This window comes from Tetrao urogallus (genome assembly GCF_951394365.1).
Source record: "Tetrao urogallus genome assembly, chromosome: 1".
NCBI lineage: Eukaryota > Metazoa > Chordata > Aves > Galliformes > Phasianidae > Tetrao > Tetrao urogallus.
The window spans coordinates 95,797,181-95,817,242 of NC_136813.1; the positions used below are offsets into that span (position 1 = coordinate 95,797,181).

Genomic DNA, 20,062 nt, shown 5'->3' on the forward strand with positions numbered 1-20,062 from the left:
TTTAGACTACCTATTGCTTACCTGAACCTGGAAAAGATTTTTCTGAAGTGATGTTAGAGCAAGAGCAACTATCAAATACCAGTTACTTAATAGCCTTAATAAAGCCCCATGAAACTTCTAGGTACTTGGTTTAGGAAAAGAACACTGCCTTAGAATCTAAGGCAGACTTTGGAAAACGTGAGATACAGCTAACTTAAGACCTGCAGAGGTACATGTTCACTCTGACAATGTAACAGTTGAGCTATAGATTTGAGAACTCAGATACCACTAGTAACAAACTGATAAAACTTGTTTACATAGGATAAATTAGCTATCTGACACTGCTAGAACTAGTTATTGCAGTAAAATTCTGATTACAAGGAGCTTGCAAAATCTCTTTTCACATTTCTACTCTCTGTGACTTTAAACTCAGAAGAGATTCATTAAATTAACTGAACCAACCAAATGACTGGCAGTCCCTGAGATACTAACTCAGGAAACACTCCAGACAAACATACCAATTTAAAGAACTGCATAAATCCTCTGAGTTTGAGCAGAATTCAAATTCATCCTCAGTACTTCATCCCCACTGAAAGTTCATCAGACAGTGGCCAAATTAAAATAGTCCTGTTACTCCAAGATTGAGAATAAAGCTTCAAGAACTGAGGAACTTCAGTCTACATATGAAACAGTTTTGTTACTTCTCAGTTGTGTTGCTCTTTCAGATTCTGAAAACTGCACATCAGCTAATAGTGTCTCTTCAGTAAGCCACCAGAAATCCAAACCTGATATTTTAGGAACTTTCACACTTTCAATAGTTCAGCTGTTACACACTAATAAATTTAAAATTAAAAATGAGAATTGGTGGCTTTTCAAACCTACACATTTTCTTCAAGGAAAATTGCATGCCATTGTTTAAATGAGGGTTGGAATACTGTAGTTCTCTCTAATACTTACAACAAACACGTAAAAAAAAAAAACAGGTCTTAAATTAATATTTCATACTATGGACCCATCTTTGCTTTGTGCTGGAATCATCACAGGGACAGCTCCCATTCTACTTAAATTAGGTGCAGCTACCTTTGAAGATGCAATGGTTTGGTTTTGACCAGAAGCACGTTCAAAGTCTTCACTTGGAACCTGGCTATATGGAGTTTTGGAGTATCCTTCCATATTTGAGGGAGACATTGAACCCAGAGAAGAACGATTGCTGCCTATGTAGCTGCGCGCTGTTGAACTGCGACTTTTTGGAGGCAGAACATCTTCTCTGAAAGAAAAGAGAGAACAGTTGCACAACAAGAGTTCAGTCACTATTACTACTATGCAGCAGCTTACATAATAACGTTTCCATTTGTTTCTTTTCATTCTGACTCAGCAGACAAAAATGTTGTTTGTTAAAAAAAAAAAAAAGAAAGTTCTCATTTTCTTTAAGATCTTTACTGAAAGTAGGTAGACTTGACTACCTACACCATATTCAAAACAAGTTCTCAGATAAATTGTTAGTGTTTTAATAAATTTACCAGATTGAAACAGAAATCCCACTACTAGTTATCTCCCTTGCAGAAAGACACTTAGAAGTTAATTTTCAAGCAGTACCTCAAAGTAGGCATGTCATTACCTGATTTCATGATGTACTTCTTTCTCATATTTCTTCTCTCTATGCTTCTTACAGCAACAGAAGACAAGAAAAGCCAATAAGGCAAGACCCAACAGAGTTCCCAGAATAGCTCCAGCAATTACACCAGCTGTATTTATAGCTAGAATAGATAAATTACAATAGCATTTAAACGTCAAACTTAATCTATCAGTTGAAATAGAGGTAAATTTCAATTCTATGATTTAGAATGACAGGAGAACTGTATCTTTCTACACAAAGAAAAAAAAAATCAAATTTTTGGCAAAGTACAAAATTAAAGCAGCAACCCTCAGCTGCAAAACAGTGTGTGTTGCTTTTAAACTTTTAAAGAGAAACGAGATTATTCAAATACATAAAATGCTACGTGACTACTACATAGTGAACACTTACGAGGGGTGACATTCAGCTCAACAGAACATTCATCTGTGCCAACTCGGTTTGAAGCAACACAATTGTATGTACCAGAATAGTCCTTAGAGGCATTTTTCAAAAGAAGTTCCCCTGTATTTTTATCTACAAAGAATAAAAAGAAATGGTTTTACCATTTACTGAAGTTTAATTTCCAATTCAGTGCAATAGATTAATCAAGCACATACATGAAATCCTAACTAAAAATGCCACATTGAAAACAATAAAACCACAAGTTTACTACACCACAGAATGCTACTATTTGCAAAAGCCTTTTACTTTAGTAGAAATTTATGCCACAGAAATTGACTATAGTATTAAAGCCTTCAAATTGCTCTGTCAATGGAAAAAAAAAAGGATGCTTAAAACGGCAAGTTCTCTCACCCTAAACCTCGTGTTTTAAAATACAGTACATTATCTGCATCCCAAAGGAGTCACCTTCTCTTCTGTATATAAAGTAACTCTATGCAGCCATCTCAGATGTCAGCAGAACTCACGTTCAACACGAAAGGCTGATCCAGTGGGTGACCACCTAACTCTAGATAGGCTGACAGAGTGAAAACAGAAAAATCTTCTTCCTAAGGCTTTCAAAGCAATTGGTAACTACCTTTGAGATTTTACTATATGAACTTCAAATGGCTTAAACGCTTAGACCGCTCATAGATTTGCCATCAGCACTTAAACCCAAAGCTGGCAAGAGACTACATCACAGTAAGAAAGAATCTCACAAAGACCTAACTCTTTCAGCTGAAGTTAAGCAGCATCTAGGTTCTTGACAGCACATTCAGTGCTCAGGATCCTACAATCCCAAACCCGAAGCAACAGTAGCTTTATGATGTTACACACCATTTTCATATACTTCCTCATTCTTGTTCAGCACTAAAACTGTCAAGTTTATTTATGAGACAAACTTGCAATGTGGATGAAGAGAGAACAATAGAAACTTAAGGTCCTGAGTGATACAGAGACACTAGTAACTAACTGCTTGTTGTCAAAACAAGAAATAGGATATATCAAATAGCACTACCACAAGGCAAGCTCAAGAAGAACAGCACAAGGTTTTTCAGATGCATAATCACATAAAATATTCCAGAATAACTTTCAAAGTCAGAACTCACAGACTACCAATGAACTGAACTGACAAAATGAGTAAAATCAATTTTTCTAATAAACTTCAGCAATTAAGTTTTCACAAGAAAAAAATCCAATATTGCCACAATAACAATTCTCAATTTACCACCCAACATTTTTAAGAAAATTCTTTCCTGGATGTTAACACATAAGAAGAGAGACAACCTTCTCTCTTCCTTTACTCATGACAATTTTTCTTCTACAGATATGTATTCTCTCCCCTTCTTAACTAAGCAGTTCATTAACTTGATCAGGAATTGAAGCTCTCACTTCAATCCCTACTAAAATTCAAGTTTCATTTCTGGTTTCGAAAACGCAGTTCAAACCACTGGTCTAGATTCTATTCTGACTCTTTACCCCATCCACATGAACAGAAAAGCAGCCAAGAATCAGCAAGCTAGAGCAGTCAAAACATATATATGCAGAGATGAGCATGATCCTGCAAGCCTAATGGTAAAGATCTCTCTCAACTTGGAGTAGCTTGTTTAAATGTCAGTTTTATTACCCATTGAAAGGATAGAAGTGACACTTCTCTATACTGCTCTATATTAAAAGCATGCATAAAGCTGCTAACAGGTCAAAATATGTCAAAAATATGAATACAATCTTTATTATTTATTATTCTGAAATACTTAAAGCTTGACAATACTTAGCACGGAAGTTGCAGGAAGTCCTTGTGTGCCAGTTACTACTCTTCTCCAGTCATAATACAAAAGTGGGGTTCCTTCTTGTGATGCACACTTCAATGTAATGTCCTTTCCAATCTCCTGTGATCCTTCAATGGAGCATTTAGTGCTTGCTGGCTTTACTGAAACAAAATATTACTGAATTAATAAGTCACAATTGCAATAGTAATGTTTTAGTTCATCAGCACATTTTACTATAGAAATTTTGTACAAAAAAGCCCTTGTAAGAATGAAAAAAATTCTATGAAATACAAATCAAATGCAAAATTTTTTTAAACGCTCATCAACTCCATTATTTCCTTTGCCCGCCCCTGTCCTGAAGACTTAATAATGGATGCACTACTGTAGATTCAGTGTGACTTTGCCCTACATACGTTTTCATTGTATATATCAAATGAAGGATAGCATAAACACAAATATGCCATTGAAAACTCAAGAAAGAAAAAAAAAAAAAAAAAACTTGCTTACCAAGTACATTCAGCTGTATTTTTTGGCTTTCAACTCCAGGAGCCTTCTTCACTTTGCACTGGTATGTGCCAGTATCTGCCGACTTTAAATTCAAGATATCCACTGAACCATCACCAGATTTGGGATCAGAACTAGTAAATTGCAACCGCCCACTCAGAGCAGGATAATAATGATTATAAATCCTATCTCCAGAATACAGAATTATCTGTAAAAGAAAAAATATAGTTCAGGACTCTACTTCGCATATAAGCATTTGAAGAAAAAAACAAAAAACAAAAAAGCAAGCATCTTCAGATTTTTAGCAACTTCTCTTTACTGCTTAAATTAATCCCAGGGCACGATGTACCTTTTTTTCTAAATAACACCACACAAAATGCTCTAAGAAATACTCCACGCAATACCTGCTCAAGTGACAGGATGTCAACACTGTCTTCTGTCTTAAAGAAAACTATTTATCTAATCTTCATTCTGTAAAATCTCTGCTAAAGAAGTTCTCAGACTTCAGAATAAATGAAATAGTTAATATCTAACAAAGACGTAGTACATTTGAGACCAAATTCTCATGAATGACTACCCTCAATCAGGGTAAATAATGTAGGTGTACAAGAGCAAAGTCTTCTGTTCTCTGAATCATTTTTAATTTTAGAGTTGTTTACAGTTAGTAGAGGATTAAGTACAAAATACTGCAACGTTCTTACTATTTCAAAACTTCCACCTTGGTGCTTCAAAGTAGTTTAAGACCACACGCATGCCATCTTGAAGAGGTGAAAGTCGAAAGAGTCACTACTGAAGTTCACACTTTGAACTAGTTTAGTAACTCAATCAGAGCTGCCAAAAATTAAAGTTTTTACTTACTGTTTCTTCTTTCTTCTGAATATCTGCTGGTATCAAGACCCACTCAATATCTAGTGTGCCTACATCCTCGTCTGAGAGTACAAAAGTACACGGCAATGTAACTCTCTCTCCTTGAGCTTTTTCAAATGCTGACTCAGCTGAAGTTATAGATAGGCTTCTTGTAAGACCTATTAAAAAAAATATTTTTGTTTTAAAAGCATTTCACATGCAGTTTCCACAGTAAGTGTTCTATTGCACATTAATATATCTTTCTAGAAAAATAACGCCTAAAACCAATCTCTGTATGTCTATAATGTGTAGATTATTCAAATAGCTCTCTCAGCTGCTTATCTAAAATCATCTGCTCATTAAGAAAAAAAATCAGAATTACATAATTCCTTTTTCAAATCTGTCATACACTTTTCTTGTATGGCAAGTATATCACTGAAAAAAATCACATCAAACTTTTATCACTACCCGAGAAATCCTGTGAAGTTATTATATTTATGAGGAAAGGCTGAGTGAACTGGGTCTGTTCAGCCTTGGGAAGAGAAGACTGAGAGAGGACCTGATCCAGGTCTATAAATATCTAAGGTGTGGGGGGCAGAATGGCGAGGCCAGACTGTTTTCAGTGGTGAGTGGAGACAGGACAAGGGGAAACGGCTGGAAACTGCAGCATAGGAAGTTCCGCACAAACATGTGCAAGAACTTCTTTACAGTGAGGGTGACGGAGCACTGGAACAGGCTGCCCAGGGAGGTGGTGGAGTCTCCTTCTCTGGAGATGTTCAAGACCTGCCTGGACGCCTACCTGTGCAACCTGGTGTAGGGAACCTGCTTTGGCAGGGGGGTTGGACTCGATGATCTCTGGAGGTCCCTTCCAACCCCTACAATTCTGTGATTCTGTGATTAAACACAATACAAAGTTTGTTACTGCTAGTTTGGAATCATATCCAACTGGCAGTTGCATCTTTCAGCTTTTGCATAATTCAAGTCCCATACAAAGCTAAATACATGAAAAGGCTGCTGCTGAAAATTTTGACATTACAGTTATTGAAAAAGGAAAATACAGAAAATGTCTAATGACATTCAGAATGAATAAAGAAAACTGTTGGTAAAACGAATGAAACAGTGAAAAAGTCAACCACGACTGACAAAATTATTGTGAATTTGGGACTGCTTTATCTGGAAGGAATGGACAAAATAATCTCTTCAAAAAATCTCTACAACTCTTAAGAATGCTGGCATGCTAAGCTATTTTCTACTTGGTTTATTTATTTTTCCCATTTAGTCAATATTAGAATTGACAGGTAGAAGAAGCAAGCATCTTAGCTGAAGGAGATGTCAGAGCCAGCTGGGTTTGAATCAAGCACTAGCACTAGGAGGTAGTGGCAGGTCAAACTAGCTGGAAATTCCCTTCTGTAAAGCAGACACCCACCTGCTGCCAAATAAGCGGGCAAAGATGGGTTAGACAGATTCAGTGTTAAGAGACTGCCAAGGTTCCTCTGATCCTTCAACTATTACAGTATTATTGCTACTACTGTTTGTTATTCCTTTTTTTGTTTTGTTTAAATCATTACTACTACCTACTCTTACTGGCATCCGATCCATGCTTACTAAAGACAACTTGATACAAGGGTGACTACAAAACTGAGGGCAAAGGAAAAGGAACTGGGAGCACAGGCACTGTGAGTTAACAGCTGGCTGCAGGATTGGTAGTCTTGAAAAGCTTCTACTACTACATAAGCATAAAGACTCACAAAGGAAAGCAAGGACAGTGGTTTAGTCACAGATGATGTAAGACTAAAGAACTCACTGTTGACTCTGCTTGCAGCAGAAAAGTAGATGACTGAGGTCACCAGTAAATGCATTAAAGATCTATGCAAAGCTAATGCACATAAATGATCAAATGATACTGTCACCAAACTGCCCTCATCTTCTTCAGTTTCCGCTCCAATCAGAAATACTCAACTTCTGCTCATCCCCTAGTACACTCCTCAAAACATGAGTGGATCACCTGTGGCATCTTAGTGCTATTATGACTCTATCAGACAGAGAAAATCTGTGTTCTTCTGAATATTCTTTCTGAATATTTAGGCATAACATCAAATACCCCTCAAGTGAAACAAAGCTTAGGGAGCTACATTAGGATTATATTTTTAATCTAGGAAAAACTGAATGCTTGATACAAATGGATGGAATTTATTTTAGTATCGCTTGTAAACAAGTCTTCAATATAGAAAACACAATAAATGGAGAATGCATTCTACATTCCAGCAGAAGTAACAGAAGGTAAATTTTCAACAAATTTTGTCTTTACTTAGTTTATATATATATATATATATATATATATATATATATATATATATATATATTTTTTTTTTTTTTTTAAATGAATGTAAAGAGCTCAGGATACACTGAAATTCTGGATTTCTGGCTTACACAAAGCGAAGTGTAAATTTAAGCTTGATGTAAACATTTCCGGCAATTGGATAGTACTGCTATGGTAGTGTTATGTAACCCAGAGAACACAATCCCTCCCTAAATAGGTAACATGAGAGAGAATCAATCAGCAGGAACAGCAAGAAGTATGGCAACTGGAAAACAGAGGGGACAGGCACAACAGAGGTAAACTGCTGGACTAGCACTGCCCTCAGGCTCAAACTGAGTGCTGAAGCAGCAAGCACCACGGAGCACAACTGCAAAGAAGCACAGACAGCTTCTAAATGAATTAAGAAATGAGTTCATGTGTTTTGCTGCTGCTCTTAAAATCATATTTGATCCATACAAGACCTGCATTTGCAAAGTACTTCAACTTTACTAACAAACTCTCCAAAAACCAGATTGTTTGCCAATACTTGCTTGTAAGCAGATGCTTGTAGGTGCATTGAAGTTTCTTCATAAAATGAGGTTTTAAGAAGGAAATACCAGAGACAGTCAGAAATGTATATTAGTGTTTTCTGAAGTGCAAGCTATAAAATTAACTTAAGAGACTCTTCTTTCAAGCACAGGTTACAAATGTTTGCCTGCACATCTGTGACCTAATGCCTTCTTGACAGACTTCAGTCTCAAAAAAATAACTCACCATTTCACTTCCAAACATGCCTCTCAACCACAGCGAGTCTATTACTTTTAATGGCACAGCAGTACTGCTTCTGTATCTGTAGTGGATAAGTATCTAAAGAGCAAGTTTTAGTATGCAGTAATTTCAGAGTTCTGCAGATAATTCAGATTTTGATGACAATATAGCACTGGCAAAAGCCAATTGCAAAGCAGAGAAAGTACTATACTAGCTTAATAAGTTTCAAACAGTTAATGTTTAATACATTATACAAGCCAATGTTTGACACTTATCATACAATGCTACAAAAGATTTCATAAGTAAAGCACAGTTCACAGTAAGTAGTAAAACCAAAAAACACCAACACACCACTTCAGCAAAAATCTGAAACGCTTCTACATCAAACACTTCCACAGCTACTGACATGAACAAACCACATACCGCTCTACTTAAATGGCCCAATCTACAAATAGATCAGCAAAGATAAAAACCTGCCTGCCTTTACTAGCCTAGGTAGGACACATTAATCCCTGAACACAACATTCAGATGTTCACACCTGCATTTCCTATCCACCAATATAGTACTTTCTGCAAGTATACCAGAGCCACACCACCTCTACTGTGCAGAAAACATCCCAAGTTTATGGAGCCATAGAAATTAAAGATCCATGAATAAGGGCACTAGCCTAAAAAAAGATGAGATATAACTCTCGGTTCTCATCCCAGACACACCTCCTTCTTCTGAGCCCATTTTGTTCAAGACAATATTTCACAAAAATAAACCCATAAAGCATTTTCCAAACAACAGCTTGAAATTTATACAGACAGTGTTAGTAAAGACTAGAATTTAAACCTCTTTCACATTTCATGTAATCTGCCTTACCAACAGCAGGATAAAGTTGAACAATCAAATAGTCTGAGAACTGGTCTAGGTAAGCTTTCAGAACACTTTTTGCACAAACCAGTGCAGTTTATCAGCGTCAAGGAAGGTTTTGCCATAAGCTACAAAGAGAAAGCTAATGAACGAACAGAGCATTTACAGCAAAAACAGGGAAAAAATCCACATCAGAATGGTTCTGGTAAAGTTGTATCACCTGGACAATCAACTACAGTGCTGGGTCTCCAAACAGGGTTTGGTTTTTTTTCCCCAAACTTCACTTTGTCTGAACAATCATGGTGGGGAACATCACTGATTTGAGGCACATTCACTGAGTAGTCTCCCAGTTGTGGCCAGCCTCAAAGTAACTGGGGTGGAATCACTTCCTCAAATCACGTATTTAAGTTCTCCCTATTTTTGTTTTCTAACTTTTCATCTGCTTCCATGTCAAGGAGGACTGGACTATTAAAAACAATCACAGAATCTTAGGGGTTTGGAAGGGACATCTGGAGATCACCCAACTCCTCTGCTAAAGCTGTTCCCTGCAGTAGGTTCAGGGAAAGTGTTCAGGTCAGTTTTGAATAACTCCAGAGCAGAAACTCCACCACCCCTGGGCAGCCAGTTCCAGTGCTCTGTCACTCTCAAAGTAAAGATGTTCTTTCTCGTATTTGTATAGAACTTCCTATGTTCCACTTAGTTCTTGCTGTGCTATGTCCTGTCACTGGGCACCAGCAGTGAGCGTGCCACCATTCCCGCTCCTTAGATATTTCTAAGCATTAATAAGAACTCCCCTCATTCTTCTCCAAGGTAAACAGTCCTACTTCTCCCGGCCTTTCCTCATACAGGAGATGCTCCGAAGGCCCTAATCATCTTTGTAGCCCTCTGCTGCACTCATTCCAGTAGCTGTCTTTCTTGACCCGGGGAGCCCAGAACTGGACACAGAACTCCTAATGTGACACCATTAGGGCAGAGCAGAGGTGAGAGGACCACTCTCAATCTGCTGGCCATATTTTTTTTAAATACATTCCAAGATACCATTGGCTTTCTTGATCATAAGAGCACAATATTGGCTCGTTGTCAGCCTCTTGTCCACCAGACGCTTAAGTCCTTATCCACAGAGCTCCTTCCAAGTAGATCAGCCCCTAACCTGTATTGATGCATGCAGTTGTTGCTCCCCACGTGTTGGACTCTGCACTTGCCCTTGTTGAACCTCTTAATGCTCCTCCTTGCCCAAGTCTCCAGTCCGTCCTGGTCTCACTGAATGGCAGCACAACCTTCTGCGTCAGCCACTCCTCCCAGTTTTGTATCATCTGCAAAATTGCTGAGGATGCACTCTATCCCTTCATCCAAGTCATTGATGAACACGTTGAACAAGACTGGACTCAGTATCATACCCTGGGAGATACTACTAGCTACAGGGCTACAAGCCCCCAGCTAGACTTAGCACTAATGATTACAACCCTCCAAGCTCCACCAGCCAGTTCTCAATCCACCTAACTGTGCACCCATCCATCCCACACCTCCTAAACCTACCCATGAGGATTTTATGGGATACAGTGTCAAAAGCCTTGCACTGAAGCCAAGACACACTATATCCACTGCTCTCTTGTTATGTGCCCAGCCATAGTAGACATCATAGAAGGCTATCAGATTGGTCAAGCATGATTTTCCCTTGAAAATCCATGTTGACTACTCACAATCTTCTCTTCCACTTGCTTGGAGCTGACACCCAGAATAAACTGTTCCACCACATTCCTAAGGACAGATGTGAGGCCAATTGCCCTGTAGTTTCTCAGCTCCTTTCCTTTACCCTTTCAGAAGAGTGGAGTGACATTATCTCTCCTCCAGTCCTCAGGCACCTCTCCCATTCTCTATGACCTTTCAAAGATGATAGAGAGCAGCTTGATAATCACTTCTGCCAGCTCCCTCAGCACTTCTGGATGCATCCCATTGGGGCTCATGTATTTGTGTGCACTGTGTTAATCTCTGACCAGATCCTCTTTTACTAAGGGGAGTCTTCCTTTCTGCCTTCTCTCTCTCTTATCTTGAGGGTCTAGGATTCCTGAGGGACAGTCTTATATTCCTTTCCACCATTCAGTCACCAGACTCACAGAAACAAGGTTTTAAGCAACACAAAATCTGAAACTGAACCCATTCTAAAAATTGAAGAGTTTTGCCAATCTGAGCTCACAATTTTGGTAGAAAAGCTCAAAAAGACTGATTGTAATTCAGAATTTCACAAACACCACCTTAAACTTATCTGTCTATCCCTAAGAAATCTGACAAAATACATTAATTCAGAAATAAGTTAAATTGCAAAGTCTCTGAGATCATCTGAATCCATAAATCCTTTCAAGTTACACACAGGAAAAACAAAACACTAAAACCAACAAGAAACAGGCTAAGCATACTGTCTTTCTGAAGACAAAAATATTTCAGTCTGGATATTACCGACTTGTTATAAAAAAGTTCTCAGGGGGGATCAAGTTAATAACTTGTTCTAATAGTGCAGAGTTGCATCCTCAAACTCCAGTTTAAAACATACTGCACAATGAAGTTAGAAGTTGTTCCTTCTCCCAGTCTCATAAAGAACATTTATTTAAATAGCTATAAAACAAACAGGACTACAAACAAACCTACAAATACTGCACACACATAGCATGATTTTAAATTTCATTCCCAACTGTAACTCACTGAAATGTTTGAAAGTTATGCAACAAAGACCTAAAAATCATGGGCTTAAGCTTTACTGAACTTTTTTCCTCCTCACATTTTACTTCTTTTCCTTTGACATTCTTCAGATTCTACCCAATATTCCTTTCTTTGCTGTCCTTGTGTTCCTAAGTTGCTCAGTACATTCTTAAGTTTTGGGTTTTTTTTGTAGCTAAACCCAAAAGTCATTAGCCAAGTATCCTAGCAACCACAGCAAATGATGACCTTACTTAAGAGGGACATGCTTATCATGTTTAGAGTGGGAGAGCTGGTATCTCATTGCTGAAGCGAAGGACAGGCTTGAAATAGTAGGGAAGGGGCCACGCATACAGGGGGAAGGCATATAACAAAAACTGTGATTGATTTTAAGCAAAGAAATATTGTTTAGGGAAACATCTGTGGAAGAACACTATGAATCCTGAGTTTTAACGCATGGTCACATCCAAACAATTAAGTATGCAGCAGTTCAATCTTCAATATTAAGTGACAGGCAACTGGACCACATTGGACACAGAAGCTGCCCCTTCACCCTTAATTCTGATTCTGTCATCTCCTTTTCTGACAGAAAAACACTTAATGCAAAGAAGTAGAAAACCAAACAGTTGACTCTGATTAAAATTGTTCACGCACCATGAACATGTACTTCTTTCCAGACTGAATTCTCTGAATTACTAAGCACATTTCAGGAGCACAAAGCCACACACGTAAAAGCTGTGGGGATACCGCAGCCTTCATAAGGATTTGCTTACTATGCTGCTTTGGAACCCCACCCACAGAAAGAAATTCACATTACACCTACACTAACCAAGCTGCTCCCAGCTCTCAAGAGTAAAAGCACTGCTCATCCCCACGCTGCACAACCACAGAGTGATTCAAATTAATTAACGCGTTCAATGAATTCATTCAGCTGCTGCACTACACTGACTGTAGACAGTAGGGAAAGGAAGAAGGAACCCAAAGTCATCTCTGAAAGTGGCAACAACCTAGATGGACACATGAAGTTGCACCAGATGTAATCATAGCACACCTTTATGCAACTAGGTGTCTAAGGACCCATCCATACATAGTACTCAGGAGAGTAAAAAGAAACGGCACCCAACCATTGCAAAGACTTTCATAATCAAAGCAAAAAAAAAAAAAAAAAAGAAAAAGAAAAAACCCCACATATTCTGACACCAACACACACAAAAGCCTGCCTCTGCACCCAAGTCCACATCAACTGCAGCCGTTGTTTTTTACTACCAGCCCTGCAAATCACATTTATCAATCACTCCATTTGATATTGAAGGCTTATATTCACTAAGCAATCAAGCTACATGATTCTGTTTTTCTTTCCTGTCAATTTGATAGCATTTAAAAGGAAAATGAATGAAGCAGCCCTTTTGCAGCATGAAAGCATGAGGCACATCCGTCAGTCAATGCATTAGGGAGTTCAAGTCCAATCAAGCACTTAACTGAGCAGCCATATTACTTTCACTCGAGTAAAGGAGTTTGAGCTCTTCCGAGCTAGTGAACAAGAAACATTTTTTTCTAGCACATGCAAGTTTCACATTAAGAGGGAAAGTTATTTTATTCAGTAGCGTTAGTTTTTTTGTTGTTGTTCAACTGTTAATTATCTTTAATGTGGTGCTGCTTTAAAGTAAGCAACACAATGCCAGCTTGGTTTTGCTTTCCCTTCTCTCTCCACATGTAGGTAAACAGAAGGAAAGGAATATGCTCAAAGAAATTGAATATCTACCCTAAATAGCCAGAAAGTTAAATGCAGCAGTGAGCTGAACTGCAAAACATTTGACCATCGAGTACTTTAGGAGCTCCTTAATGCTGCTGAATGGCTCAGGACTAGCTCCAACCCCACAGCCACAAAAATTCAAGATCCTGCAATGCAGTTTTCAAATACACAATCCAAGAAGTGACAAAAAAATCAAGCTACCTATCCCACTCGCATGGGTCTGAGGTTACCGCTGACCATTTTCTTACAGCTCTGGCTAGTTAGCTCATTGAGTCACATCAAGAAAAGGTACCGGTAGAAAATTGACCTTACACAAATTTAATGTTTTTCTGACTTGAAAACTCCCTAAAGAGGCTCAACATGGAGCCAGACAAATGCCAGGTACCACCTGAAACAGGGTGCAAGAATAATTCTTGAATCCAGCCACTCAACCGTCTGATTTAGTCAGACTTCCTAATGAAGCTCCCTCAGGCCACAGTTACATTTTTCTCACATGGGAGAATACTGATCGCGCAGAACTCTTTGGAAAAATAAAAAAAATAAGTAAAATAAAAACGTTCTTCTGTCATCTCCCCAATGATTGTTCCTGCCCTGCACCAGGAAAGGTTGCTGGAATAACTTTTTTTGTTTCAAATCATGAAACTTAACTGATTAAAGTAAAATAAATCTAATGAAAGCTTTAAGTAGTCTCCATTCAGACACATTCATCATGCACTCACGCAACTAACACAGTTGCATGGTAAAGGAAATTACCAGCAAGGATGATGGATCTGTGTATGTTCAAGCTGCTTCTGAAATAGATTCCCACAAAACTACAGCTTCACTGCCACCTGCTCACTCCCATGACAACAGGGTGAAGTGGCTCTTTTTGTAACTACTCCCTGTACAACAAAAACTAGTAAAAAGAGGAATTCAAAGAAAAGGCAACATAAGCTGACTGTATACTTAGCCAGCAATGACTAAATTGATGTAATTGGCAGGGGAGCTCTTCTTACAAGCTGCTGAGCCATACTACTGTTGAAACATATTTAATGTTTCACACAGCATCTAAAAGCTTCATGAAATGAAGTTGCAATGTGAGCAAAAAAAATGAGTCCCTACCATTAAAAGCTCATGAATACATGCAAGAAACAACAAATGATTAATTTAATTAAGAAGTATGATGAAACAATACTGGCCCCAAAAACAAGCTCCTTGGTGTATATGCATCTCTTGGGTCACTGAGGCAAATGAATTTCATAACACTCTGAGGCTGAGATAGATTTGAAGATGGTTACAAGGAATTTCTTGACTCACAAATAGAATCAAAGGCAAAGCATACAAGTATTTGTTTTTTTGTTTTGCTTAAAAAAAAAAAAAGTGAAAGAAGCTGAAAAAAAAACAACCCATTTAGGTGTGCTAGCTTCATTTCTATATAAAGCAGAGTCAGTTATGGAAAATGCTGTGACAAGTACTGAAAGTGAAGACAGGCAGCTGAGGCTTGATCCAACACAGAGGAAACTAGCAAGGGGAGCCAGCCAGGAGACCTAAGTGACAAGCTACAATAATCTCTGCAGCAGAATGCACAAAATACCTTCAGATAAACAGAAGATTAAATGAAGCAAGATGACTGTCATTCATAACTTAAGATTGATGTCACAGCAGTAACTAGATGTATCAAACAACATCAGTTACTGCTTTTTTCATACTACTTAAAATAAAAAGATTTGGGAAATACAGGAGAAGAGTTCTGAGCATCAGATCACTGTCCAGTGATGTTAAAAGTTAAGAAGTACTTGAACTCTGAAAACTGCTGAAGTTATTCCTCGGCAGACCAAATGCACCAAGCTCGGCATTTTGAGAGACCAGGATAGCAATGATCATTTAATCCCAGAGATAGTCAAATTTCTCCTAGTTAAGCTTCACTGCGATCCTATTGCTGCATAAAAACACGAAGAGGCTTAAGTTCCCTCTTATGCATACTTGACAAAGTGTACTAGCCACCAAATGCTGACTTACCATGTTCTGCTCTCCACGAGCATTGTCAGAAATACTTCTGTAAGTTTCACGAATACCACTTAATGATAGTTTTTGAGAAAATCTAGCATAACTGCCCTATCAAACATTTAACTAATAGCTTGATCTTCTATTAAAAAAAAAGCTTCAAACAGCGCAGGATTTAGTAGAGTACAAAGTTACCTGCTAGTATTGTAAAAAAAAAAATACAAAAACCTACCACCATGAACCAAGCTGAATCCACTTCTCAAAGTAAATAACTCCTAAGAATTTATGTGCAGTGCATTACTACCTTTCCTGAAGGTTAAAAGGATCACCATAGATGTATAGATATTAAGAAGCGTTAACACTGATTAGAATCTATCTTTGCAATCATCTCATAGCTATGGAAAGCTTGTGTTCTGCCATTACACATTAAGAAAAAATGTTAGTATCTTCTTTGTTAAAAGCTGCAAGTTTGGCAGTTATATATATTCTCAAGCATTCTGAAACCCTGCAAAAACTTTTATCATGCTTCAAATGAGACGACTTCTCCACTACTGTATACCAAGGGAAGGGTTACAAATATTTACAACACACTTCCTGTTAGAATAAGCAAACACACGCTCAATGCCACTGACAACCTCAGACTGTGATTCCCTTATTACTCTTGAGATGATCAAGAGCTCCAGAAAGCTTAAATTAATTAAAAAAAAAAAAAAGCTCAACGCATCAATTTGCATCATCACAAGACCTACGAAATGACCTGCCACTGAGTTTCCACTCCCTTACACCAGAATTCTGCATCATCCTTTGGAAAACAATTTAATACCAATTTTATCAGTAAAATATTTCAACATCTGAAGAGGTATACTTTCAACATTTCTATTATCCTAATCCAGGATTTGTTGGTGACAGCTGTAGAATATTAATTTAAAGAGAGTATGCACATTTTGGAAATCCCCACCTACTTGACGTGACCTATTGTACTATTGTAACTACAATACATAACATCAAGTTGTCATTTGTCATAGGCTTGGCATGCATTTTCAGTTGGAGAAGAATCAGTAAAATAGCTTTAGAAAAGCTCGTACAGTTGCAGAAAGCCATTTAAATGTCAAATTCATATCCTAAGTCCTCAAGACAGCAGAAGACTGAGTTTCACTACACCGATCCATTCTGTGTGTGGGCATTCTCCAGAAGCACCAACTCAGAAAACACCACAGGAAACTATCAGTTGCACAGACAAGTAATACAGAGGCAATGGCTACAATCAACACAGGACCAATTACAATGATAGGGGTAAAGAGGACTGTTCTCCCCTTATATCCCAAAACGTTCTTGTATGAATTCTTTCCTTCCTGCAAAGGAAAGCTCTCAGTTTATGACTGTGAAATTGACCTTAGAAAAGATATTACAGCCCTGAGCAGGGTTCAGGGACAGCTTAAATACAAACACTTTTCTCTTTCAACACAGAATGGCATAGCTGAGCATCTGTTTTGCACAGTCAAGATAACTGATTCTGTACAAATCAGGAGGCTTATTTCCAATCTTCAACTGTTAGTAACATGGAAACAAGAAACAGTAGGCTTACAGAGAAGAGTGGGAAAAAACGAGTACATAACACAGACTAAGCCCTGAAGTACCATGATAAAATTACTCCACAACCACAAAGTCAAGGACTTCAACAATGAGACAGCCCTCTATCACCAACAGCTTTCACACAACTACACGAGTTCCCTTCCTCTAACTCTGGTCCATAAAGCAGTATCTATTTCCTCAGCAAAGGAAGTAACATCTGCCAGGAGCACCGACATAAATATTAACTCAGCCTGGTGGAGGAAAAAACACCAGCAACCTCTGGTGTATTAACTTGCGATGCACAGATTTTTAAGTTGTTTCCTTCGGAGGACTATGAGATTTGTGCATCTTTCAGACTAGTAATTCAACTAACCATGCCATCAAATAAGCAAAGCCACTCCTAATCAAAGCACACACTCAGAAAGCCAAATACTTGAAAGAAGTACACGAAATCATCCAGTTTCACAGTGACGTCTGAAGACACACACACACACACACCTCAGAGAAGTGAAGGTGTAAAGGTTGGTTGTGGCTTTGCACGTCACCATGTGTTAATAATCTCCAGCTTTATAGCATTATCACATTTCATAGCAGAGGATCCTGCTCATCTGCAGTGCATATGATTCTGCTCAAGCATTTTTTCACAGCTTTTGTTTCAAGAAACACTTTAATATAAAACTTAACCTACCTTCTATATACTTGTAATTCATAGTCCTTACACAACTCCTGCTTAGAGAGCGAGTTAATGCTGAGCTACCAATACCCTTTTATGCTAGGGATTAGAGCTCATCACTCTGTGAAACAGAATTTTGATCCCGTGAGTAATTTCCCAAAACAGAGGTGACATCAACAATGGCATCAGCATTCCAACAGGAAACAAACCCTATCTGCCTGACATGCTTTGCTCTAAACATTAACCTCTGTAGGTGTTTTGGCATCTTATGTAGTTTCACTTAGGTCTGAAACAATTCTGGTTCAAATGATACTTTTGAAGTAAGGAAGTGCAAGTAATTGCACGTGGTTCAACTGATTTATTGATCTCAATTTATCCAGGTGTTTGCCAACTTTTCAATTGAACAAACATGCTTTTTCTGTTTTGACGCAGTATTTAATTCAAATGCTTTTACTCCCTCACAATCCCTCATTTTCCCCCTTTTTCCACCATAAAACTCAGTCATCCTCATTTAATCCAGAACAATCAAACTTGCAAGAGCTCTCTGGAAGTCACCAAATCATAGAATCGTTAAGGTTGGAAAAGACCTCTAAGATCACTCAGTCCAACCACAAACCCACCCAAACCGTGCCCATTAACCATGTCCCTCAGTGCCACATCCACGTGGTCTCTGAACACCTCCAGGGACAGTGACTGCACTACCACCCTGGGCAGCCTGTGTCACTGCATCATCACTCCTTCTGAGAATAAATGCTTTCCTAATATCCAACCTGAACCTCGTCTGGAACAAGGTAAAGCCATTACACGCTGTTACCTGAGAGAAGGGGCCAACCCCCACCTCGCTACAACCTCCTTTCAGCGAATTGCAGAGGCTCCCTTGAGCTTCCTTTTCTCCACATCGAACAATCTCGTTTCACTCAGCCACTCCCCATAAGACACCAAGGTCTCTTCCACCCTCCCAGAATGAGACTAGCCCTGAAGAGGCAGTAACCACGCAGATTCTCAGGCTCTATTTCCTCCCCACGTTCGGTTTTCCCCGGCGGGCTCTCTCGATGCCCGCTCCCAGGCAGCCTGCAGCCTCGCCGCCCACCGCAGCCACTCACTCCCGGGCGGTGCCGGCAGGCACCGGGGCAGGGACCGCTGCGGAAACACCGTGCTGTGCGTACTGGGCACGGCCGTACCGCTGCCCGCAGCCGTGGGGACCTGGCGGGACGCTCCATTCGCCGGGAACCGCGTGGAAGCGGCTCTCGCAATCCTCAGCGCCACCACGTTGGAAGTTGAATCGGTGAAAGAAAGAGAGGCGGAATGAAAGGAATCGCAAAGCCCGAGCGGTGGGAAAGGGGCGAGCAGGCAGATGCACGCGGCGAGGAAGAGAAAGAAGACAAAACGCGGCGGCGAACAAAGCCCAGGTCCGCCCCGCCGGGCGCCGAGCGCAACGCACCCTGCTACGCGGCCACACCGCGGGCTGGGGGGGCTCGGCAGCACCCCCGGGGCCGGCAGAGGGGCGGGAGAAGCCCCCAACCCCACCACCGCCGCCGCCGCCGCCGCCCTTTCTCTCAGCCCAACGCGGCCCCGACCGCTCCTCTTCCGTCCTTCCCTTCCACCTGCACCCCGTTGCCTCCCCTGTCCCGGGCCCGTCCTGCCGCCCACCTGCGACGGCGAGCAGCGCCAGCCCCACCAGCAGCACCAACGGCGGCGGTTCCATAGCGCGGCTCGAGCGGCACCACCGCCTGCTTCTCCGCGACTCCCGGCGGCCGCCCCGCCCCGCGTGCACCGCCCAGCAGGTGAAGCGCCCGTCACTTCCGGCCGGCACCGGCCCGGCCCCGCGGGGTATCGTCGTGCCCGCTCGCCCGGCCGCCCCCGGGGGGTTTCCGCCTGCTCTGCGCCCGTCGGGGTGGCTGCGAACTTCCCGCGCGGCCGCACGTGCCCACAGCAGAGCGGCGTCGCCCGGTGCGGCTGCAGAGTAACGATCCTCGCCCTAGGGCGGCTGTTCCCGCGTGCTACAAGACCAAGCCGAGCGTTATTGCGTTTAGCGATCGTGATATGTACGAGGTTGTGTTAACCAGAGCGTTCCGACAGAAGGGCCGGAGATGGAAGTGCGTTTGAAGGAGCAGAAGTGAGATGCTGAGAGCGCCGTGTGAACGCCGCTGTCAAAGAAAGGCGCCGCTTTTTCCTATCGATAGCTGCTGGCTTCGGCTGTTGGGGAAGACACCGAGAAAGGCTGATCTGAGGCAGTCCCCATGGCAACGCCGCGGTATTGTGTGGCTCTCGCCCTGTGCGGAGCGTACGTATTCTGACTGTGAATGATTCGAAATC

General features: G+C 40.4%; 1 protein-coding gene across 1 annotated transcript; it reads right to left on the minus strand.

Annotated features, from left to right (window-relative positions):
* Positions 1-978: 978 nt before the first annotated feature.
* On the minus strand, positions 979-19,451 carry CXADR (CXADR cell adhesion molecule; the record flags this gene model as incomplete). Its single annotated transcript, XM_079547678.1, has 7 exons — positions 979-1,246; positions 1,598-1,736; positions 2,006-2,128; positions 3,804-3,962; positions 4,309-4,513; positions 5,164-5,330; positions 19,397-19,451. 7 exons carry the CDS (start codon positions 19,449-19,451, stop codon positions 979-981), a joined length of 1,116 nt encoding a protein of 371 aa, XP_079403804.1.
* Positions 19,452-20,062: the final 611 nt, after the last annotated feature.